The sequence below is a fragment of the Manis pentadactyla genome, chromosome 10 (genome assembly GCF_030020395.1).
Source record: "Manis pentadactyla isolate mManPen7 chromosome 10, mManPen7.hap1, whole genome shotgun sequence".
NCBI lineage: Eukaryota > Metazoa > Chordata > Mammalia > Pholidota > Manidae > Manis > Manis pentadactyla.
Window position 1 is genome coordinate 105,484,386 of NC_080028.1, and position 19,422 is coordinate 105,503,807.

At 36.3% G+C, this 19,422-nt stretch overlaps 1 protein-coding gene across 5 annotated transcripts in view; it reads left to right on the forward strand.

Annotated features, from left to right (window-relative positions):
* The window catches only part of SENP1 (SUMO specific peptidase 1), a 56,210-nt gene that overhangs the window by 7,066 nt on the left and 29,722 nt on the right, over nucleotides 1-19,422 (forward strand). The window contains exons 2-9 of one of the 5 annotated variants that reach the window (XM_057487501.1): nucleotides 3,043-3,090; nucleotides 4,496-4,626; nucleotides 5,587-5,671; nucleotides 10,745-10,901; nucleotides 14,591-14,762; nucleotides 17,069-17,172; nucleotides 17,255-17,541; nucleotides 18,675-18,729. In XM_057487501.1, coding sequence (XP_057343484.1) covers nucleotides 3,087-3,090; nucleotides 4,496-4,626; nucleotides 5,587-5,671; nucleotides 10,745-10,901; nucleotides 14,591-14,762; nucleotides 17,069-17,172; nucleotides 17,255-17,541; nucleotides 18,675-18,729 — 995 coding nt within the window. In that variant the 5' untranslated portion in view covers nucleotides 3,043-3,086. Of the gene's footprint in view, nucleotides 1-3,042; nucleotides 3,091-4,495; nucleotides 4,627-5,586; nucleotides 5,672-6,509; nucleotides 6,552-10,413; nucleotides 10,545-10,744; nucleotides 10,902-14,590; nucleotides 14,763-17,068; nucleotides 17,173-17,254; nucleotides 17,542-18,674; nucleotides 18,730-19,422 lie in introns of those variants that run through there. The other 4 variants (XM_036904741.2, XM_057487502.1, XM_036904739.2 and 1 more) reach the window with 4 other exon arrangements.

A 19,422-nucleotide genomic window follows, 5' to 3' on the forward strand; every position in this document is an offset into this window, starting at 1 on the left:
TCATCTGGAGACAGCATATATGCCTTTTACAGCAGGGGATGTGTGCAGGAAAGAGGTGACACTAAGCAGTACATCAAGCAGTGTGTCAAGGATGCCTTTAGGTAGTGTCTTAAAAGAACAGACCATGCACATGCGGGTGCCCTGTATGCGTGAGAGGCAACAAGGGTTAGGATTGTTACTCTCCTAAAGGATTCTAGCAAAGACATGAGAACCAGACTCCCATTCAGTTTTGTTCTCTTTGAACATTCAGAGCTGTTTCCCTTCTCAGGTTTGTATCAGGGGCTGTGACAGTCTCGCTGACACAGGTGAGAATGGCTGTATGGCATCTTCACAGCCCAGCATGAGTTGTCCTGGCTACCTCAGGGCCTCTACAGCTTGCATAGCTCTCTATGCCTGTGCGACCACCATGGGAGACCATAAAGACTGCATTTTATTTCACAGTTTATATCTTGAGAAGTTTCATTCATTTTTCCCTAATTCAAATTTACCTGATCCCAGTTAATTATCCTGATTGCAAAGATGGTTGTCATATCAACCATCTGATGAATTAAATATAGAAGGAACAAATGGATTAGCAACAGGTTCTGCTACTTCAAACTAAGATGATGTAACTTTTGACTACTGCTTTGAAAGTCTTTGCTTTTCCTTACCTGACTCCCACACCTCCTACCAAATGCATTAGTTTCATTATTTTGCTGTGTCCATTTATAGACTGGCTTCTCACAGTAGACAGTTTCTCAGCTGCAGGGACCCTTCTTATTCATATTTGTATCCCCAGTACCCTGAATGTAATTGGTGCACAGTAAATGTTTGTACGTGAAAGAAGTTGAATATTTAGAATTTTAAGGTGTTAGGGTGTTGAGGTGTTTAAGGTGCTAGAGTCTATTTGGGAGAGGTTACATGTAGAAATATGAAAAACAAAAACAAATACATGATGATATAGTATAAACTGTCATATATGTAACTTTCCAGAGTTCAGAGTAGAGTGACTTACATGATCATTTTCATACCCTTCTCTTATAGATTGTTCTAACCACATCTTGGTCCTGGATAAAGCTAATTGTAGAATACCTCTCCTCAATATGTACCTTTTAGTAACTTCATCATAGCTCTAAACAGTTTCTTTTATAATCACCTCTTTGCCTGTATGTAAGCTTATGCATGTTTTACCATACTTATTACGTTCTGTTACAGTCAGGACTTTGCCATCTTTTTTTTTTTTTTTTTTCAGATTTCCTATTATCTTGTGCTCAGGTTATGTTTTTTCAGTAATGAAAGGACCAATGTGAACTCAGAAATGAGTTGTTAGGATAGTTATTTTAAAAACCAAACTCTTGCAAGCATAAGAATTTTTGGCATCAAGGTTCCAGACCCAGCATTTATTTCCTGTTGAATCTTGGGCTGTAAAATATCTCTTCTAATGTAATTGCAAAGTGGCAGAAAGAGAGCACACTGAAGGAGCTAGGTGTGTTTATATTAAAATGTAAATGTGGGGCTTTAATTATTAAAACTATAAAACAGTGTGGATTTCCCAGACTTAGCTAGGGGTTACATTTATCTTGCTAAAGTGTATCAGTCCTTGAATGAGGATATGTTAAAGGATGTGCAGTTCCCTGACATATGTTGAAAGTACACTTGCTTGGAAGTAGTATACTGTATTTTTGTCTTCCCTTTGCCCCATCTGTATGATTTCAGGCCAGTCACTGAACCACTCTGGATGTAATCTCTAAAATTCTTTGATTTCTTGCTTGCTTCTCTATTCACATCTGTTTCAGGAGTGCAAATGAAATTAACATGGGATTTTTCTTTCAGGCTCCAGGCTTTTAAATTTGCATTCTACTACAACAAAAAAGGCTAGTGATGACAATTATGAAATGGCCTGAAAGAGTGAAATATGAAAAAGCCACCACTATCTTATTGATGGGATTTTTTCCTCTTAATCTGGGACCCAGGGAATTCTCCTTAATTAAAAAAGAAGGGAAAGAATACCTGGAGACTTTCTGGATGGAAGCCTTTTGTTAAGCTGAGCATCTAGAAATGTTTGAAGCCTAAATATAAGGCTTGAATTCTTTGGGAATCCTCCCTAGCAAGGCTGGGTGATCAGATGATTATTCTGCTTAGTCTGTAGCTATGTCAAGAAAAGTTCAAGCCTGCCTTCCTTGTGTGTGTGTACTTCGTTACTGAGACTGTAAAGAATACCTATTGTCATCCAGTCTCCTTAGTAGATTGAAGCCCTGATATTGTTAGGTAGATGAAATGCTCAATCTTTAAAAAAAATGTGGTGACAAGATTGTGAGTATATATGTGTGACTATTACCATTGCTAGTTCCCTGCTCTTGGAAATCATCCAAGAAGTCAAAAGCGAGTATTTATTAATCTAGTTGCAAGCAGTTAGGTCTTTAACTTCCTTTTCCTGGGAAAATTAGATACATCAGAAGAGAAAGCAGTTTCATGTAGGAAAGGGGCTTTGGTTTGTAGCAATTTCATTAGTGAAGGGGGAGAAAGTACTTAGTGTAAATGGGAAGGAAATATTCCTCAATTGTTCTCAGAATATAAGAAGCTTTATATTTGGCCACTGAGTAAAATGTGTGGAAGAGAAGACTTAATAGGACCACCACTTGTTTATAAGGTGGGTCTTACAGGATCAGTCACTTGTTTATAAAATGGTTTAGCTGAGGTAATAGAGCAATGAATTTGGAAGAATTTCTAGTTTGTCATTTCAGTGCAGTCACCAACTTTATGACCGTATGCAAATTTATCTCCAAAGGGTTGACTTTTCCAGCTTACTTCTTGCTGTAATATTCTGTGATTCTGTGGTAGTCTGTTAATTGCTGTTTAGTATAGCACAGGTTACAGAAATGTTTGGAACTGCCTCAGGCTAGTTCTAGCTCCCATTTTCTTCCCATCAAGTCAGCTCTCCTTACCTCCTTAACTTTTTCTCCACTAAGAACACATGTCACTTCTAAGTGACTTCCTGTTCTATAATTATATGAAGGAGATGTGTCAGTATGTAACATTTCTATTTTCTGTCTTCTCTTATAGGACTTTGTATCTTTGCTAAAGTCAGTGATGTGAAAAGACCTGACATGGGTAAGACTGACTATGAGGTAGTTGTTCAGTTAGTTACTCAGACTAGTTAAGCTGGAGTGAACGAGTGGGTTTTCTAACATTTACAGTATTTGTATCTTTGTGCTTAATAATAATTTTAAGGGATATCTGACACTAATTATGTGATTGTGTATACCAAACAAAAAATTTTCTTTTGGTTGGGACACTGTTTATAGCTTCTTTTGGAAGGATCTTCTCATTCACTGTATTGAAAAAGCCAGATGCACACAAGCAGACATTTACTTTGTGCCAGGCCCTGTTCTAAGTACTTAAAATATATTAATTCATTTAATCTTTTAGAACGGCCTTGCAAGGGCACTTAGTACAGGGTAGATACTATTATTGTCCCCATTATATCAGCAAGGAACCTGAGACACAGAGGTCAAGAAACTTGCCTAGGATTATACAGCTGTAACTGGCAGGGCCAGGATTTAAACTCAGGCAGCCCGCTTCCAGAGTCTTTTTCTTTAGTGCTATGTTACACCACCTTCTGTACAATGACTACCTTGATTAAGGTAAGTTTTAAATTTCATTTAGCTAGTGACATTGATAAGTAATTGTGACTCGAACATTTTCCACTATTTGTAGTTCTTTGCATCTATAAAAGGGATCAATATAAAGTCAGAACTAGTAGCCAATTTAGGAATGGGTAGAAAAATCTAAAGAGTTATATCTTAAAACATTCCATGTACTCTTAAATCCACATTCGTCTTCTCTCTACTTGCTGCTCTTTCTTTTCCTTAGTCTTCCTCCTCTCTCTCCTGGACATTTGTTTCCTTTTTTTCTCGTTGCTCACACATGTAAACTCTGTAAAGTTACACACAGTGTAAATCACTGAGTTCCCTTACCTCATTTGTTTCTATCCTAGCTCTTACAGTAACAAAATCTCAAAAGTAGTTATAAAGTAAGGTTCTGCTACAGTATACAAGAGTTGAGTTGACAATCTGTTCAGAGCCTTATAATTACAGAAAAAAATTTTCAGGTGGATTAATCACCTTTCAGAGCTTAAACAGAGGTATACTGACAGTGTTTGTTTCTGAGTGTTAAAATTTTTCCCTATTTATATTAAAAAAAATCTTTTACGGTTAACATATTAAAAAATTTCTTTGGAAAAATTTGTTATTTTAAAACTCTGAATTAAGCTCTTTTTATACAAGTTTTGAGCTATTTGGTAGATGTCAGTCAATTCCAAATGAGCCAGTTTCTGCACATGGGCCTTTTTTTGGACAAAGACATTTTCAGATTTCTTGCCAATGGTTAGGGGAGGTTTTATTTGACTATAGAGTTGTTCTTTGGGAATCAGTTTTATTAGGTGAAAAGATTGGTTCATGGGAAAATAGTTACTGAAGAATTATGTGACTTAAACTAATCTGGACTTTTTCCCCAGATGATATTGCTGATAGGATGAGGATGGATGCTGGAGAATTAACATTCGTGAACCACAATTCCATTTTCAAAACCCATCTCCTGTCACAAACAGGTTTTCCAGAGGACCAGCTTTCATTTTCTGACCATCAGGTTAGGAATAATTTTTTCCTCTTAATTAATTAATTAATTAATTAGGCTTAAGTTTTCATCTGATGTATTTTAAATGCCACATTCAAAAAGTTTAAGCATATATATATATATATATACTTTATAAGATAGAAAACTATTATTCCTCTGAATAATACAATTATTGAAACACAGATCAGTGTTCTTTTAAAACAGTGTTTTTAAATTGCTATCATAAATGGGGGAAAATGTATAAATATACAGCAGCTCTGAGATTTCCCTGTGGCAAAAGCTTAGTTTCTCAAAGAACCATCAGCAACAGCAGCATCTGGGAACTTGTTAGAAGTGCAGAACATCAGGCCTCACCCCGCCTACTGAATCAGAATCTACATTTACTCTCCAGCTCATTTGTATGTCCATTAAGGTTTGAGGAGAATTATTAATAAAGCAGTCTTTCTCAGTAGGAAAGCCATTACTAATCTGGATGAGACAGTTCTTTGATGTCTGAATCTGTCCTGAGCATAGCAGAGCATCTTTGGCCCCTGGGGACTAAATACCTGTAGCATCTGCCCCAGTAATTATTTTGATAACTGAATATATATAATTACATTTCCACATTTGTACTGGGGTATAGCACCATCCCTGATTAAGAACATCTCTGTAAAGTTATCGAAAGAATCAAAACCAGATTGATCTTGAGATATGACGTTGGCTTTCAGGTACACTGAATGTGTATTTACCTTCTAATGAGCCATGCTTTAAGTTATCTAACAGGTATTTTGCCCATTTCTCCCCTTGAAGCCTCATTTTTATCAGATTGTTTATGTGTTTTCTTATTAGTATGTAGTTTAATTTATTTGTGATATATATATGTAACTGAGTTCTGAAATATGTCATAATCTTAATAGAATTTTTCCTAATAGAAATTTATATTTCATTTTATTGTCAAAAATATTATTTAAGAAAAATATTCTGCTGTTTTAGATTTTACCTTCAAGGCAAGAAAATTTGGATCGATCTTTTACATGTTCTACGAGAAGTGCATCTTATAACCCAAATTATTATTCAGGTATGCCATATTACTTGGAGTCAAGGCATTTATACCTTTCAGATTTCTTCCTTGCAAATCATTTGTGTTTACCATCTTTGAAAGCAAAAACGTCAAGAGCAAAAAATATTTTCTCCACTAAAACATTGTTTTAATAAACAGTGTGTATGTATGTTGGGGGGGTGTCATTACGATTTTTCACTGATATAGTCTCAACCAAGTATTTTTTAATGGAAAATTTTGTTTGGAATCCATTCTCCTACTTGCTCATTATGCCACTGCAAAAAGCAATCAGCTTTGTTTTTCACTTTTTTTAAAAGATATATATGTGATGGATATTTATTTTCTACTGATTTAATATACAAAGCTAGCCTATTTCTCATCTCCTTGAAACCATGAATCCTGAAAACTTATTTCTACCAAGCTTGTCCCTCCATCAGGGCAGGAAATGTTAAGTACGTGTTCCTATCTAGCACCTGCCACAGCCATGCTTGCATATTCAAGGGCTTACCTATACAACTTGTGATCCATGACAGAAGTCAGCATTCTTGAGGCTTTTCCTAACCCCTGGCCTACCTGATTACATCTGCCCCCTTCCTAAGATTAGGGCTTGCAGTGACCTGGCTCTGTCTTGGGGAATCAAGAGTTTTTATTGGTGAGCCTCCTGGCAGATCCCCCAGGAAGATTACAGTGGTCTTTCCATGCCTTCACTCCTTGTGTTTCAGTCCCTTACCTTATCACAACTATGGGAATATTAGTAATACTATTGAACCTGCCCCAGTGGTATTTTTATGAGGATAAATTAGATAATAAATATGAGATGCAAATAATAATTATTGTTGTTATTTGGCTTCCTCAGGATCCTTTCTCAGCAAGATGAGATCTCTTCCCCTAAAAAGACGTTAGTATGATGCTCTTTTAGATTTATATTATATTTAAATGTCATTTAGGTGGGTGGTACTTTTCCCTGGGCAATGAATTTTCTCTCCTAGGGTGGGAAATGGTCTCCACATAGTATGTACATAATTTGTACAGAAAAATCAGTTAATTTGCTCAGAAAGTAACTGCCATCATTATTATTGGAAAGGCCTTTCTGATGAGCAGAAAGCCTGAAACCTGGTTTGATAGCTAATTATTAATCCTAGGGGAAGGACAGTTGAGTAGATAATGAAATAAATTATTAATATTTCCATTTGAATCAAGCTGTGTTTGCTTGTCATTGCATATGCTGATTTACCATTGGACAGATTATTTGCTTTTAGTTTAAAATAATTGTTTAGTAATAAACAATTGTATTTAGAAAATTGTACTCAAAATCTCCTGACCATAACTCAACTCCTCCCTAACTCTGTGGCCTTTTCTAATTTTTATCTGTGTGTATACATCATACACATTGTATGATTTGACACATATAAGCTTATTTTAGCCTATATTTTTATTTCTACTTTTCCATCTGTTTATGTGTTATTCTTCATATTTACCTTTTTCTCTTGATTTCTAATAATCCATTGAACTGATATGCATATTCACAGTCCTTTCTGTGCAATTCCAAAACCCGAAAAGCTCTGAAAACCAGAAATCTTTTCATAATTTATTTGGCATCAAAACTTGACCTGAAGTCATTCCTTGGCAAACCTACATGAACAGACATGAAGCTATTTATATTTTGTTTCTTGTTTGTATCTGTAAATATGAATACTTACACATTTAGCTGCAGACATGTCATTATATTTGATTATAAGATAGATATACTTGGAAGAATTACAAAGTATATGCCGGGTTATCTTCCTAAAATTCCAAAAATTAATGAATTCAGAAATACACCTGGACTCATGGGGCTGTGATTCAGGATGATGGGCCTGTGCCTTCTTTCGCTTCATCATTTTCCCTGTGGTTTAGGCTTTGCCATTTTCAGCTGTTATAAATAAATGACTTAAAAGCATTTGTCTACATAGTTTTTTTCCTTTAAATTTCCTTTAAAGTAGGCCCTTGATATTCACAAAGGATATATTTGAGAGCATCTCAAATCCTCATATTCTTGACTCTGGTGATATTGATCATATTTCCTGGTTTTCTACTTGGTTACGTGATTCTTGAGACTTATACTTTTCCTGTTTGTCCTCATACCACAGATTGGTCCCCATATCAGAATCTTACACTAAAGTTTTCTCTCTCACTTAAAGTCTGTTTTTTAGAGAAAGAAAAGAAATTACTTTATAACATTTACTGTTTACATGATAATGAATAGAAAATAATAACAGTGAATGATAAAGCCATATCAAAATGGAGATGCTGAGCTATTACATTCATTCTCTAAATACATTCTATATCTCTGAAGCAGAGGATTCAGATTTGTGCCACTACCTCATTTCATCTAATCTGACCAGACAAATTTAGGGCATATCACAGACCTTCAAGGCTGTTCCCTAACCATCAGAATCTTAAATCTGTGAATGCCAATGGTCTGTATACTTTTTTTGTGTACTAAAGCCTGTAATCCAAATCTCCTTTTCACTGTGTGCTTTTGTGACTGTGTCCCTTTGCCATGCCAGTTCCAATTCATGGTGAGTCCTGCAGAGTTGTTTTTGTTGCCTCCTTTTGGTCTATTCTTTTCTGATAATCCTCACATTGATATCTGTGGTCAGTCCCCTTGACCTTTATTGCTTGATTGGTTTAAACATGGGTCCCCAGCTTCTCTGAAGTAGCCTTCTCATTCTGACCGTGTTGCTGTCTGCCACCTCTCTCATTTGCTGTCCTGCCTCCACAAAGATGAAAACACAGGAAAGCACCAAACTTTAGAATCAAGGGTCTTGACCTTCACTTCCCTTTACTGCTTTTCTGGGCCTGCCTCTCTATATCAAGCTTTTAGAAAATCTACTTCTTAATCCATTTGAGATTATACTACTAAGAACAAATTTTTTTAATGCTTAGAAAGCAGAGAAAATGTAATACTTTGACTTTACAGTGCTGGTCAATCTTTAAGATCTCTATTTTTATTAAGAGCACAGTTGATAAGAAAATCAAACATTTCAACCCTCAACAAAGAAAAGTAGATTAAGATGAAAAGACATGATTTTGCTCATGCTTAGAATCATTATCAGTATCTTATCTTTGGCAAATATGTTAGATTGCCATTAATAGGTAAGATGATCTAAAGCATTCTGCCATTTATAGTAACTAAGTAAACCTGAAAGTTAACATAAGCAACCGGTAGGTACTGTCATAAGATTGCCTGAGACACTTTTTAAAAATATGGAAGTTTATTTCATTATATCCTTGAAAGTATTGCTTGTCCTTGTAGAAAATTTATAGAGGAAAGTAGAAAAATGCCCATCATTGAATCACTGGAAAACAACCAAAACTAAATTTTTGGTATATTTCCTTATAGTTTTGTGTGTGTATACATACACATAATAGGTAATCTTATTAATGGCATTTGCAGTCTGCTCTCTTAATGATGACAATACCGGGTTAAATGTCACTAATAAAAGAATGTTTGCAGCTCCATGTTGGTCCCTCTCTAGCTTTGCTTGATCCATATCAACCCATGAGGACTATTCAGTGATTTCATTGAGTGGGGGGATGGAACCACCTTTTTCTGGCTAAACAGACTGCCGGATTCCGTGCTTTTCCCTTGCATTTTAAACCTGAGGCTTCTGTCAGATGCCATTCAGGGGTCTACTTTGGCTTATTCTCAGTCTAATGTTTCACACCTGACAGGGTAATTTGCATTTTTTGGTAGACTTCCTCCTCAAGTAGACATCACTAGTTAGATCATTGCCTAATCAAATTTTAGCAAAAAGGTATGAGAGACAGATTTCTACTGTTACTACTTTGCATTTAAAGATAATAGTTTCTGGTCTTTTAATGAGACTTTACATCAGCCTCAAGTCTCTGTCCTTAATAGGTGCTAAGTATAGATACTGATTACAAAGGGGAAAAGTTACTCATTTTGAAAGTAAATGTGTTAGGTTTATCCACTGGTGAATATAAACTGGTACTAGTACCACTTCTTGACTGCCTTTTTTCTATCTTATTTACCCTAAATTTTGATAATCCTGATCAAGATAAAAAGAAAAAAACTACACAATACAAAACTTAACATTTTTGTCAGCTGCCTTATGTTTTGGGTAGAGTATCAAAAGCTACATTAAATATTTTAAATAAACATAATATTGTTCAAAATTCTATAGCAAAATGCTTTGAAAGAAGATTTTCAAAATGATGTTGGCAATAGACAAAAACTCAGGAAGTAGAGAATTATCATTCTCTTTTTTCCACTGGTGCTCCTCAAAGTTCCAGAGCCTAACATCTGAAATTACTTTGAAGGCACTGTTTTAAATTGTCTAGTCATGCTGACAGGGAGAGAAGGGTTTAGAAGTTGTTCTACTCCCAGCTGAAACCTCAAGAGGTTTTACTACCCCAGCTTGTAAGCCACGAGTCAGAAAAGTCAAATCATCAATAAATACTCCTCAGTCTGATTGCAGTAGCAAAAACTGATATGCCTGGTGATTATGGCCATTAAGTGACTGAAGTTATACCAGAACCAGATGTATATAATGGGTCATTCCTGCCATAAGCCAGCCTGAATAAGCAACAATTAGGTTATTTCTGCTCTTAGAGCCCTTGAGTCGTGAAAATAATAATTAAAAACAGGAAGGTGACCCCAGCTGCTTATTAAGCAATAACTGTTGTTCATTTGAATTACAATTCTCCTTGGCCCTCCACCTGCTTTCTTACTGGTCTGGCCTACCTTCTTTCAGGCCCAGGCCTGGGAGTGCTTGCAAGATATAGTTGGGGTAAAATGTTGACTTTTGGTGGACACCACGGAGTCACATTGATGCAGATAAGGCACATGGCTGTGGCAGGATTCAGCTCCTTCATCAATTTTCAGGTTAGTATGGCTGAGTCGATTATAGTTTGTAGAAGTTCCCTTACTGCAGACTGTACTAGCAGTTGAGACTGGGATCTTTCTTCCATGAGAGACATGGTGATATGCCACGTTACTTCAGAATACAATGTTGGACATGGTTGAAGTCATATGGAGAAACACTGTAGGTATTGTTTGATTTAGTCAAACTTTTATTCTTTTAGACAAACCTTCCTCAGACAGTTTTGGCTTGGGAGACTTAAGAACATTTGGCCAGAGTGCAAATGGCCAGTGGAGAAATTCCACTCCAGCATCAGGTTCAACTTTACAAAAATCAAGAAACAGTCGAAGTCTTTACCTCGAAATCCGAAAGACCTCAAGGTAGGTATTCTGGCTGCTTAGTTCACAAGCCCTTCCTCTGATATAAGAGAAGCTGGCTATGAAACAGTTGTTACACTGACATTTTAAAAGAGTAACACCATTTTTGAACTTTAACCCATAGAGATGAACAGATCCATTTTAAACTTTCAACTTCTACTTGGTGGTGAATTTTAGTGAATTTGCTGAAAGCCTAATCTTATCATTGGAGTTTTGAGGGAAGTCTTGGGTATGAATATGTTGGAGCCCTTTGGGATTAGTATGACTATTGTGAATCCTAAAGTGAAAATCAGTCCATCTCTGCAACTTCAGTAGTGAAGAAACAGGATGTGCCATGAACAGAAGCCCGACCACCAGAGCGGCCCTGCCCCTCGTGGCCTTATCAGCCCAACCTAAGCTGCTTGGCTAGAGCACAGGGCATGCAGAGCCTTACCCCTCTTAGCCCTATTTCCTCACCGAGCTTGTACTGATTATTAAAGGCAAATGAAGTTTGGCTTAGAAACTTTTCCCTCAGGTACTTATTATATTAGTAAAGTATTTATTTAAATATATTTATGACTTCTTAAATTTTACTCTGGTGATGGGTTTAGTGAATGTTGGATCATTTAATTTCCTCCTTAGTCAAGGCTAAGCTTTCTGATGTGTTTGAACCCATCAGATGGTCTTATTTTATGGTGATCAGTACATGGACTCTGCAAACGTGTACTTCTGGGGATTGTTTCTGCACTTCTTGTTTTTTAAAACTATGCAAGAATCATTAACATATTCACATTGTAAAAATTAAAACATTGCCAGTGAAGCTAAAGAACCCTTGACCACTATCCACAGTCTTACTCCCCTCCCTCAGTGTGTTTCCTTCCAGATCTTTCCCGAGGTGTTCTCTCTTGCACTCTCTTACTCATGTGTAGCATAATAGATATGCTAGGTATACTGTGGAATGTATACTGTTACTCCATCTTCATAAAGAGATTCCATGTGCATCATTTGACAAGTTGCTGTTTTTGTTCAATAATGCCATATTGTTATTCTTTTAAATAACATTATTACAGAAACTATACATGTGCTTTGTAAAAAATTAGAAAATACAGATAAGCAGGAAAAAAACAGCACAGTCTAGGCAGTCAGAGATAACCTCTGTAATATAAGTCTCTGTATATGTATATATCCCCTTCCAGGTTATTTTTCTCTACATTTACACACATTTTCTTTTCCAAAAATGAGTTCACACTGTGCATACTCTTTTTAGTCTGCTTTTTCAGTCATTTCCTCTTTTCCTTTAAGTAAATTTTATCTTGTACACTAAGTTATAATTAAATTTTCCTAGTTTTTCCAAAACTATCCTTTGCAGCGAGTTTGTTCAAACCAATAGCCAGTATAGGCTTGCATCTGGTAGTTATTACTCTCGTCTCTTACAATCTAGAACGGCTCCTTTTTTTAATGCCATGACTTTTTTCTGCATAATGTTCCATCTGTTGGATTTGACAGGTTTCTTCCACATAGTCTCATTCTTTTGTCTTCTCTCTGTGTTTTCTTGTAAACTGTGTTTTTGATGTGAGTAAATGCTGATGCTGTGTTCATCCCATACATAACCTCCAACATCTAATTCTCCTATCATTAGTGATACCAGATTGATGATTGGATTAGGGATTAACAATCTGGTCCTTAATTGTACAGTTAGGTATTTTTCCCCTCATGACTAGAATGTAATGTAAATGATGTTACTCTGGCATTATATAAATGATGATTTTCACATCAGCCTAATGAATATTATCAATTGATAATCCTTTCCTGATGTTTTTTAAATTAAGGCATAATTAGCATAAAACATATTAGTTTCAGGTATACAACATAATGATTCACTATTTGTATATATTGGGAAATGATAACTACAATTGTAGTTACCGTCCATCACCATAGAGTTGCAAAGAAGTTTTTTTATTGTAATGAGAACTTTTAAGGTCTATTCTTTTAGCAACTTTCAAATATACGACCAGTATTAACTGTAGTCACCGTTAACTATAATCATATTACATCCCTATGACTTATTTATTTTATAACTGGAAATTTGTATTTTTTGGCACCCTTTTACCTGATAATGATTTTCATAGAGTTAATTAAATAATGTTTTTTAGTTTAATAATTTCTTCTTCACTTACTATTGGCACTCTGCTATAAAGGAGTGTCTTATTCCTTCATTAGTCATGGCTGTTTGGTTATTCTGATATATTTCCTACTAGGAAGGCAGGATATATGATTAGATCTTTTTTTTCATTTTTCATTTTTCAAAATTAGTTTTGTTTCTTCTTAATAGCCACTTCATGTGGTTCAAAATAATTTTTCTGTTCTTTCTTTGGTGTCATTATTATAGATGCAATGTGTTTCAATCCACTGCAAAATCATTATTCTTTGAGTGCTCACATTCTTACAACTTTGGCCAGTGGAAGCTCCTTCCAGCTTACTTCTGTGTCTAGCCAATCTTGTTCATTGTTGGTAATGCCCTTGTTTTCTGGCATTACAATATGCCCTCATACTGTTTCTTTAGGAGAAAGAGTCTTAAAGAACACATATGCATACACACACACACACACACAATCTAGGAAGCATAAATACAAAAGATATTTTGGGGAATTCAGGGTATCTTTACCAAATTATACTGCCCCTGTCATCTTTGTCTAGCTGTATCCATCCGTCTTAAGAAAATAAGCTTGTTCCTGAGGTTCTTAGTTCTTCCTCTTCCCCCACTCTTACACACGTAAGACCATTAGTGTTTGAGAGTTAAAGAGGGAATTATGTGCTTTGTGATTTTCTTTAGACCTAGTCTGATATCATTTGGATCCAGACCACATGTACTGATTTAAAAGGTTGATCATTAAAGTTCAGTTTAGTCAGCTCTGTATCTCTATTCTGCATCCTCAGCAAAAAAAGAAAGAAAATTCATTATGCTGAGAGCAGATACCTCAAACCTGCAGATAATGACAAATGAAAATGGTCACATGGAAACACTTTAAATTATTAACCTAACCCCAGAGATAAGACTAGGTTTTGAGTTCACAAACCTGCCAGATCCCAGTATTTGGGGCACAAATAGTATAAAGAAACAAAAACAAATCTCTCCTTCAGAGAAAAATAATGAGGCCAGGAGAAGTCTTCTCAGAGCGTGATGCAGCTTACTTAAAAAGGTTTCTGCTTGTTTTTAATGAAGGATGGGAGCCCTCTGTTGGTTTTTTAGGAAATTTTCAAATTCAGTTTAAAAGCTTAGTTGAGAGGCTTCAGCTTTATCCATCTTTGCATATTTAACCTTAAAATAATTCCCTCCAAGGATTTAGCCCCAAATTTAGGGGGCTGTAGGGAGTAAATAGGAACCCAGGTTTTCTGAAGGAGTCTCATTTGACATGCTTTCTGTCATATCACTCAGGTCTGTGGTTCCTACCCAAAGGAACATTGCAGGTTGTAAAGCTGAGAAATACGATTTTAGGTGTTTGATAGTTATATAATTTGATAATGTAAGACTTCTTAGGTGGCAGAAACTGCTGCAGCAACCCGTGTATAGTTTCTTGGGTTTCCCTCAAATGGTGTATCTATTTCTCTACCTGTTAATTTTTTGTTTTTGTTATTTCTTGAAAGTGAAAATAATCACTAGGATAGATTTCTTACTGTTCTTATCTTTTCATACACACACTCTTTTTTTTTAGTGGATTATCAAACACTTTTACAGGGAAGTCAAACCATCACTGCCATGTGTCTGCATATGAAAAATCTTTCCCTGTTAAGCCTGTTCCAAGTCCATCTTGGAGTGGTTCATGCCGTCGAAATCTTTTGAGCCCCAAGAAAACTCAGCGGCGACATGTTAGTACAGCAGAAGAGGTAAGGAAAACCTTTAACAGAAGTTATTCAGCGTTGGAACCTTTCTCATATTTAGCCACTTATTCCTTCCAATTTCAGTGTTTATTAACTATTCCATTTACTTACCTTTTCTGTGTTTTTCCTTTAATTACTCTTTTTGAGTGCTATCGTCTATTCTAAAGAAATTAAAGAGATATTTTACCAGGACTTTGTTATTTTTCTTAACCATCTTCTATTCCTCTTGGACAGCAGACTTAATCTTCGGTATCATCTGAGTGGTTTCTCATATATCAAATTATCTCTCTTTTCTCTTTTTTGGATTCTTCCTAAACCCTTGTTTCAGGCAGCAAAACTGTTAACCTTGCTGAATTCGATAAAGTACATGCCCTTCTATTAGGATGATTTTTCTTCAGTGTAAAAGAAAAATCAAGAAGCCAGCTAAATAATTTACATCCTTTCTCATTACAAATAAGATCTTTGAGATTATAGACTGTCCCCAAAACAAAGATACTCTGTTGACACTGTTATATTCATTTAGCAAACCTAAAAAGGAAAAAAAAATCAAATCTGTAAATATAATATAGCATATAATTGATACAGTAGGAAACGTGCCTATACTTGTTCAATTAAATACCTATTATGATCCAGTCACTTTTGGACTGGGGTTGCTGTGGAGACTCAATTGAATAATGACATTGCATTTACATAGCATTAGAGTTTCCAGTGTGCTTTCCACATGTAATTAATATTAATTTATACGAGGTAATTGTCTTTTTCTAACCATTGTAATTTTTGTGCTCTCACCAAAGTGCCTGCCGAGTACTGTAGACAGTTGTGTCACAAACACTAGAAAAAAAGGACCACCATCATCTGAATACAACAGTAATATGTAAAAGATAAAAGAGTGGGGTTTATTTTCTTCATATAGAACATTGCAAATTTGTTTTTTTGGGGGGGTTTCTCTTTCCAACAAATGCTCAACTAGTTTTACCTTTTCTTATGGCTCAACTATTCAAATTTAAGGATAGCTCTTTCTCATAAGGAGTTGTCATGCCTCACAGTGTAAGATGCATCTTGTTAGATCAGTAACTTCATACTGACAGTGTAACTGAAATTCATGCTGTAGTAAACCATGGTAAAGAAGAGAAAACTTAGTGTCTATTTATTTTGCATAGATAATTGCTTAATTCATTCTGCTTTTAACAAACATTTGTAATTGAATAAAATGCTAATGGATATTGAAATGTCACAGTGCCAGATGCTGTTAGCCATGGCACAAAGTGTTAAGATTATTTTGTGAAGATTGGTGGTTGTATTAAACTGTATGTTAAAATTTTTCAAAAGGATTGGGGCATGTTATGTAGTGAGTGCTGTCCGTTGCTTCTGGGGGTCTGTGTAGTGCAGATGCATTACCACGGTTACCTGTCCTCCTGTAATCCATTCCCAGAGCGGCCGTACTCTTCCCTGAGCACATCAAATCAAGCACAGTCCTGTCTCAGAACCTTTGCATTTACTGTTCTCTACTTGAAATGCTCTTTCATAAATGTCTTTGACATATTTCCTCCCTTGATTTAGGTTTTTGTTGAAATATCACCTTCTTACAGAGGTCTTCCCTGTTCCTGCTATTCCCTTATCTTTAATTTTCTTCATAACTACCTGACTAGTTGCCAGTCCCTTTTAACTACTGTGGAAGTTTCACAAGGAAAGGAACTTGGTTTTATTCAGTGCAGTATCTCGAAGGACTGGAGTAGGAATGAGTGAGTGCATGTTATGGAATATGTGCTTTTCTCTAAATTCAGTATTGGAATGTAAGAAAAAAAGTAAATAAATGTTAGAGATGAAAGCCATCTCTGGAAAATACTTATACTCTTAAAAATTGGCTAGAGTAGATGACTGTTAGCAAGCTATCCTACTCTGATCTTGACTATTCTAGTTACTTTCTTGAGGCTTTCTAATTGGTATCAGGAATCACAGGGTTTGTTGGGATCCTAATTAAGAGGTCCTCAGATGTTTTATTCTGGGACTCTCTTAGTTGACTCAAAAGTGATTGCCAATTTGCCTTCTGGTTTCATATCTAGAATCTGGCTTCTTTGCATTATTATTTACATATATTCCTCATAATTTTCCAAAATATAATATCTGATATTTACTTCACTCAACTCCTTTTATATGTACTTTATAATTTTCTAAAATATCCCTAATGAATCATAATTTTTAATTATCTTGAGGAGTCTGCCTGAGCTTTGGCAGAGCTTCTGGGAGTCTAGATGCTGCTTTGAGAAACACTTGGCTCACTGGATGTGTTTAAGATTTTGTTTCTTTTATAGACGGTCCAAGAAGAAGAAAGAGAGATTTATAGACAACTGCTACAGATGGTCACAGGGAAGCAGTTTTCTGTAGCCAAACCCACTACTCATTTTCCTTTACATCTGTAAGTCACAGGAACATATTTCAAATGAATTTAATTCTACATTTTATCATTTGATATTGAAACTGTAACCTCCTCTTGCTAGGTCTCGATGTCTTAGTTCCAATAAGAATCCTTTGAAAGACCCACTGTTTAAAAATGGCACCTCTTGTGCAGCTCCGATTGTTGGCTCTGATACTTCGTCATCTGGATCTGCCAGCATCTTGACTACCCAGGACCAGCTGTCCCACAGTGTGTGCTCCTCGTCGTCTTATGCTCCAGATGTTGTGGCATTTGGACCCAGAGATTCTGATCCCCTCCACCAAGCTCAGCATCATCAAACGCTTCCACATCAGCCGGATAACTTACCAGTTTCAAATACGCACTCTGAAGGTAAAAATGGTGTGGTGTAGCTCTGTCTTCAGTCTGATGGCTAGTCAGCTATTTATGGTTCTGTGAATTAAAGACAGGGTTGTAATACACATGCGCCTTGATCAACTTAAGACACCTTAAATACATATAATTTAGTCAGCTATGCCATGAATAAATTGAACCTAAAGTAATTTACTTTTTTCTTACATGGAGATCCAAGTGATTACATATAATATTTTATTTAAAAGATTAATTTCCTGAGCAGAGTCTAGAGTCAGATACATTCAGCCCAATTACTTCAGTAATTTCTCTGTTTCTAGTACAGAGAAACAGAGGTGGTTTGATAATTTTCTTTTCCTATTCCTCACTTTCTTAAATTCTTACTTGTGGATTAAAATTTTTGATGGCATCATTATGTAGCTACACATATTCATAAAAACTTGAATTAAATTTTGTGAGGTGATTTACTGAGAATGTCATTTAAAAAAGTCTTTAACCTCAGAAATATACACCGTATGGCAGATGCTTAGATACAGCTAAACTGGAGTAAATACACTACATTGAACTGTTCAATCACTTTCTTTTATAGTATTTAATAAATATTCTAAATGAAGTTCTCATCATAGTGCTTTGAAGGACAGGATTCTTGCCTTTATCAACACAGACAATAAATGATAGAATGGTAGAATCTATACTTCTTAGGCTCTGCTGTGGCTGTTTGTCTCTCTGTCTGCTTTGCATTGCCTCCTCCCTCACCCCTCCTCCTGTGCCTTCTTTCACCTCTTCAGTCTCATGGTAGTTTAGGAACTAAAGACTTCTGAAAAATCTTGACGTGTTCTTACTCCCCAGAAACAGAAGAGGAAGCATAGGAGGCGAGTACAGCCCAGGAGTAGAGGCGGAAGGGCATATATACCTGTATTCTAGAGTGACTGCTTTATTTGTGGGGCAGGCTCTTTACGAAGCCCTGTTTCTAGCTCTGTGAAGACGGACCTGTCTCTCTCTCTCTTCCATCTTACCTTTATTCTTATGCTATGTTATTTTTATGGCAATGGGATATAACAAACTTAAACTGCAGAACTTAAACTGCAGACAGCTAGAATGTCTAACTGTGGAATTTTTTTAGTAATGATATGCTTTTGTGTTTCTTTGTTTAGGATCAGACTCTGTGATTTTACTCAAAGTGAAAGATTCCCAAACTCCAACTCCCAGGTAACCTTTGGAAAAAGGACAGTCTTAACTTACTGTGTTACCTCTCCTTGATCACAATTCCTTCACTCAGAGCTACACAGTGTGAAAATGAACCGCCTCAAGTCAGACCTGTCCCCTGTGTTGTAGAATCCCTTCAGTGACCCTGTCATCAGTCCTCCTTCCTCCGACCTCCGTTTGTCCCTCATTCCGTCTTCCACCGTGGTCTCTAGTCCTTCTTTCCATTGTTCTTTCATCCATCTTCCATTCAGCAGCCAGGGTGATCTTTCTAAAATGTGATCGGATCGTTCATTAATCTCTCCCAAGGACGGTTTATGAGACATAGAATCAAGCCCAAGTTCCTTGATAGTTTAAGAGACCTTCCTCCAAGAGCCCCGCTTCCTGTCACACATTCTGTCCTTTCACAAGTGTTACCTGTAGCCTGCTGTGTGCCAAGAGCCCGCCGGATGCTGGGGACATCAGCAGGGAACAAAATGAAGTCCTGCTCTCAAGGAGCTTCCATTCTGGTTGTAAAGGGTGTAAGGAGAGGGATGGGAGACACACAATGACAAACAAAAACGTGTATGCCTGGTGGTGACAAGTGCTGTGAAGAAAAATAAGCAGGACAAATACATAAGCAGGGGTTGGGAGGGGCTCCGTTTATCTAGGGTGGTGGTCATAGCAAGCCTCTGAGAAGGTGACATTTGAAGAGAGACA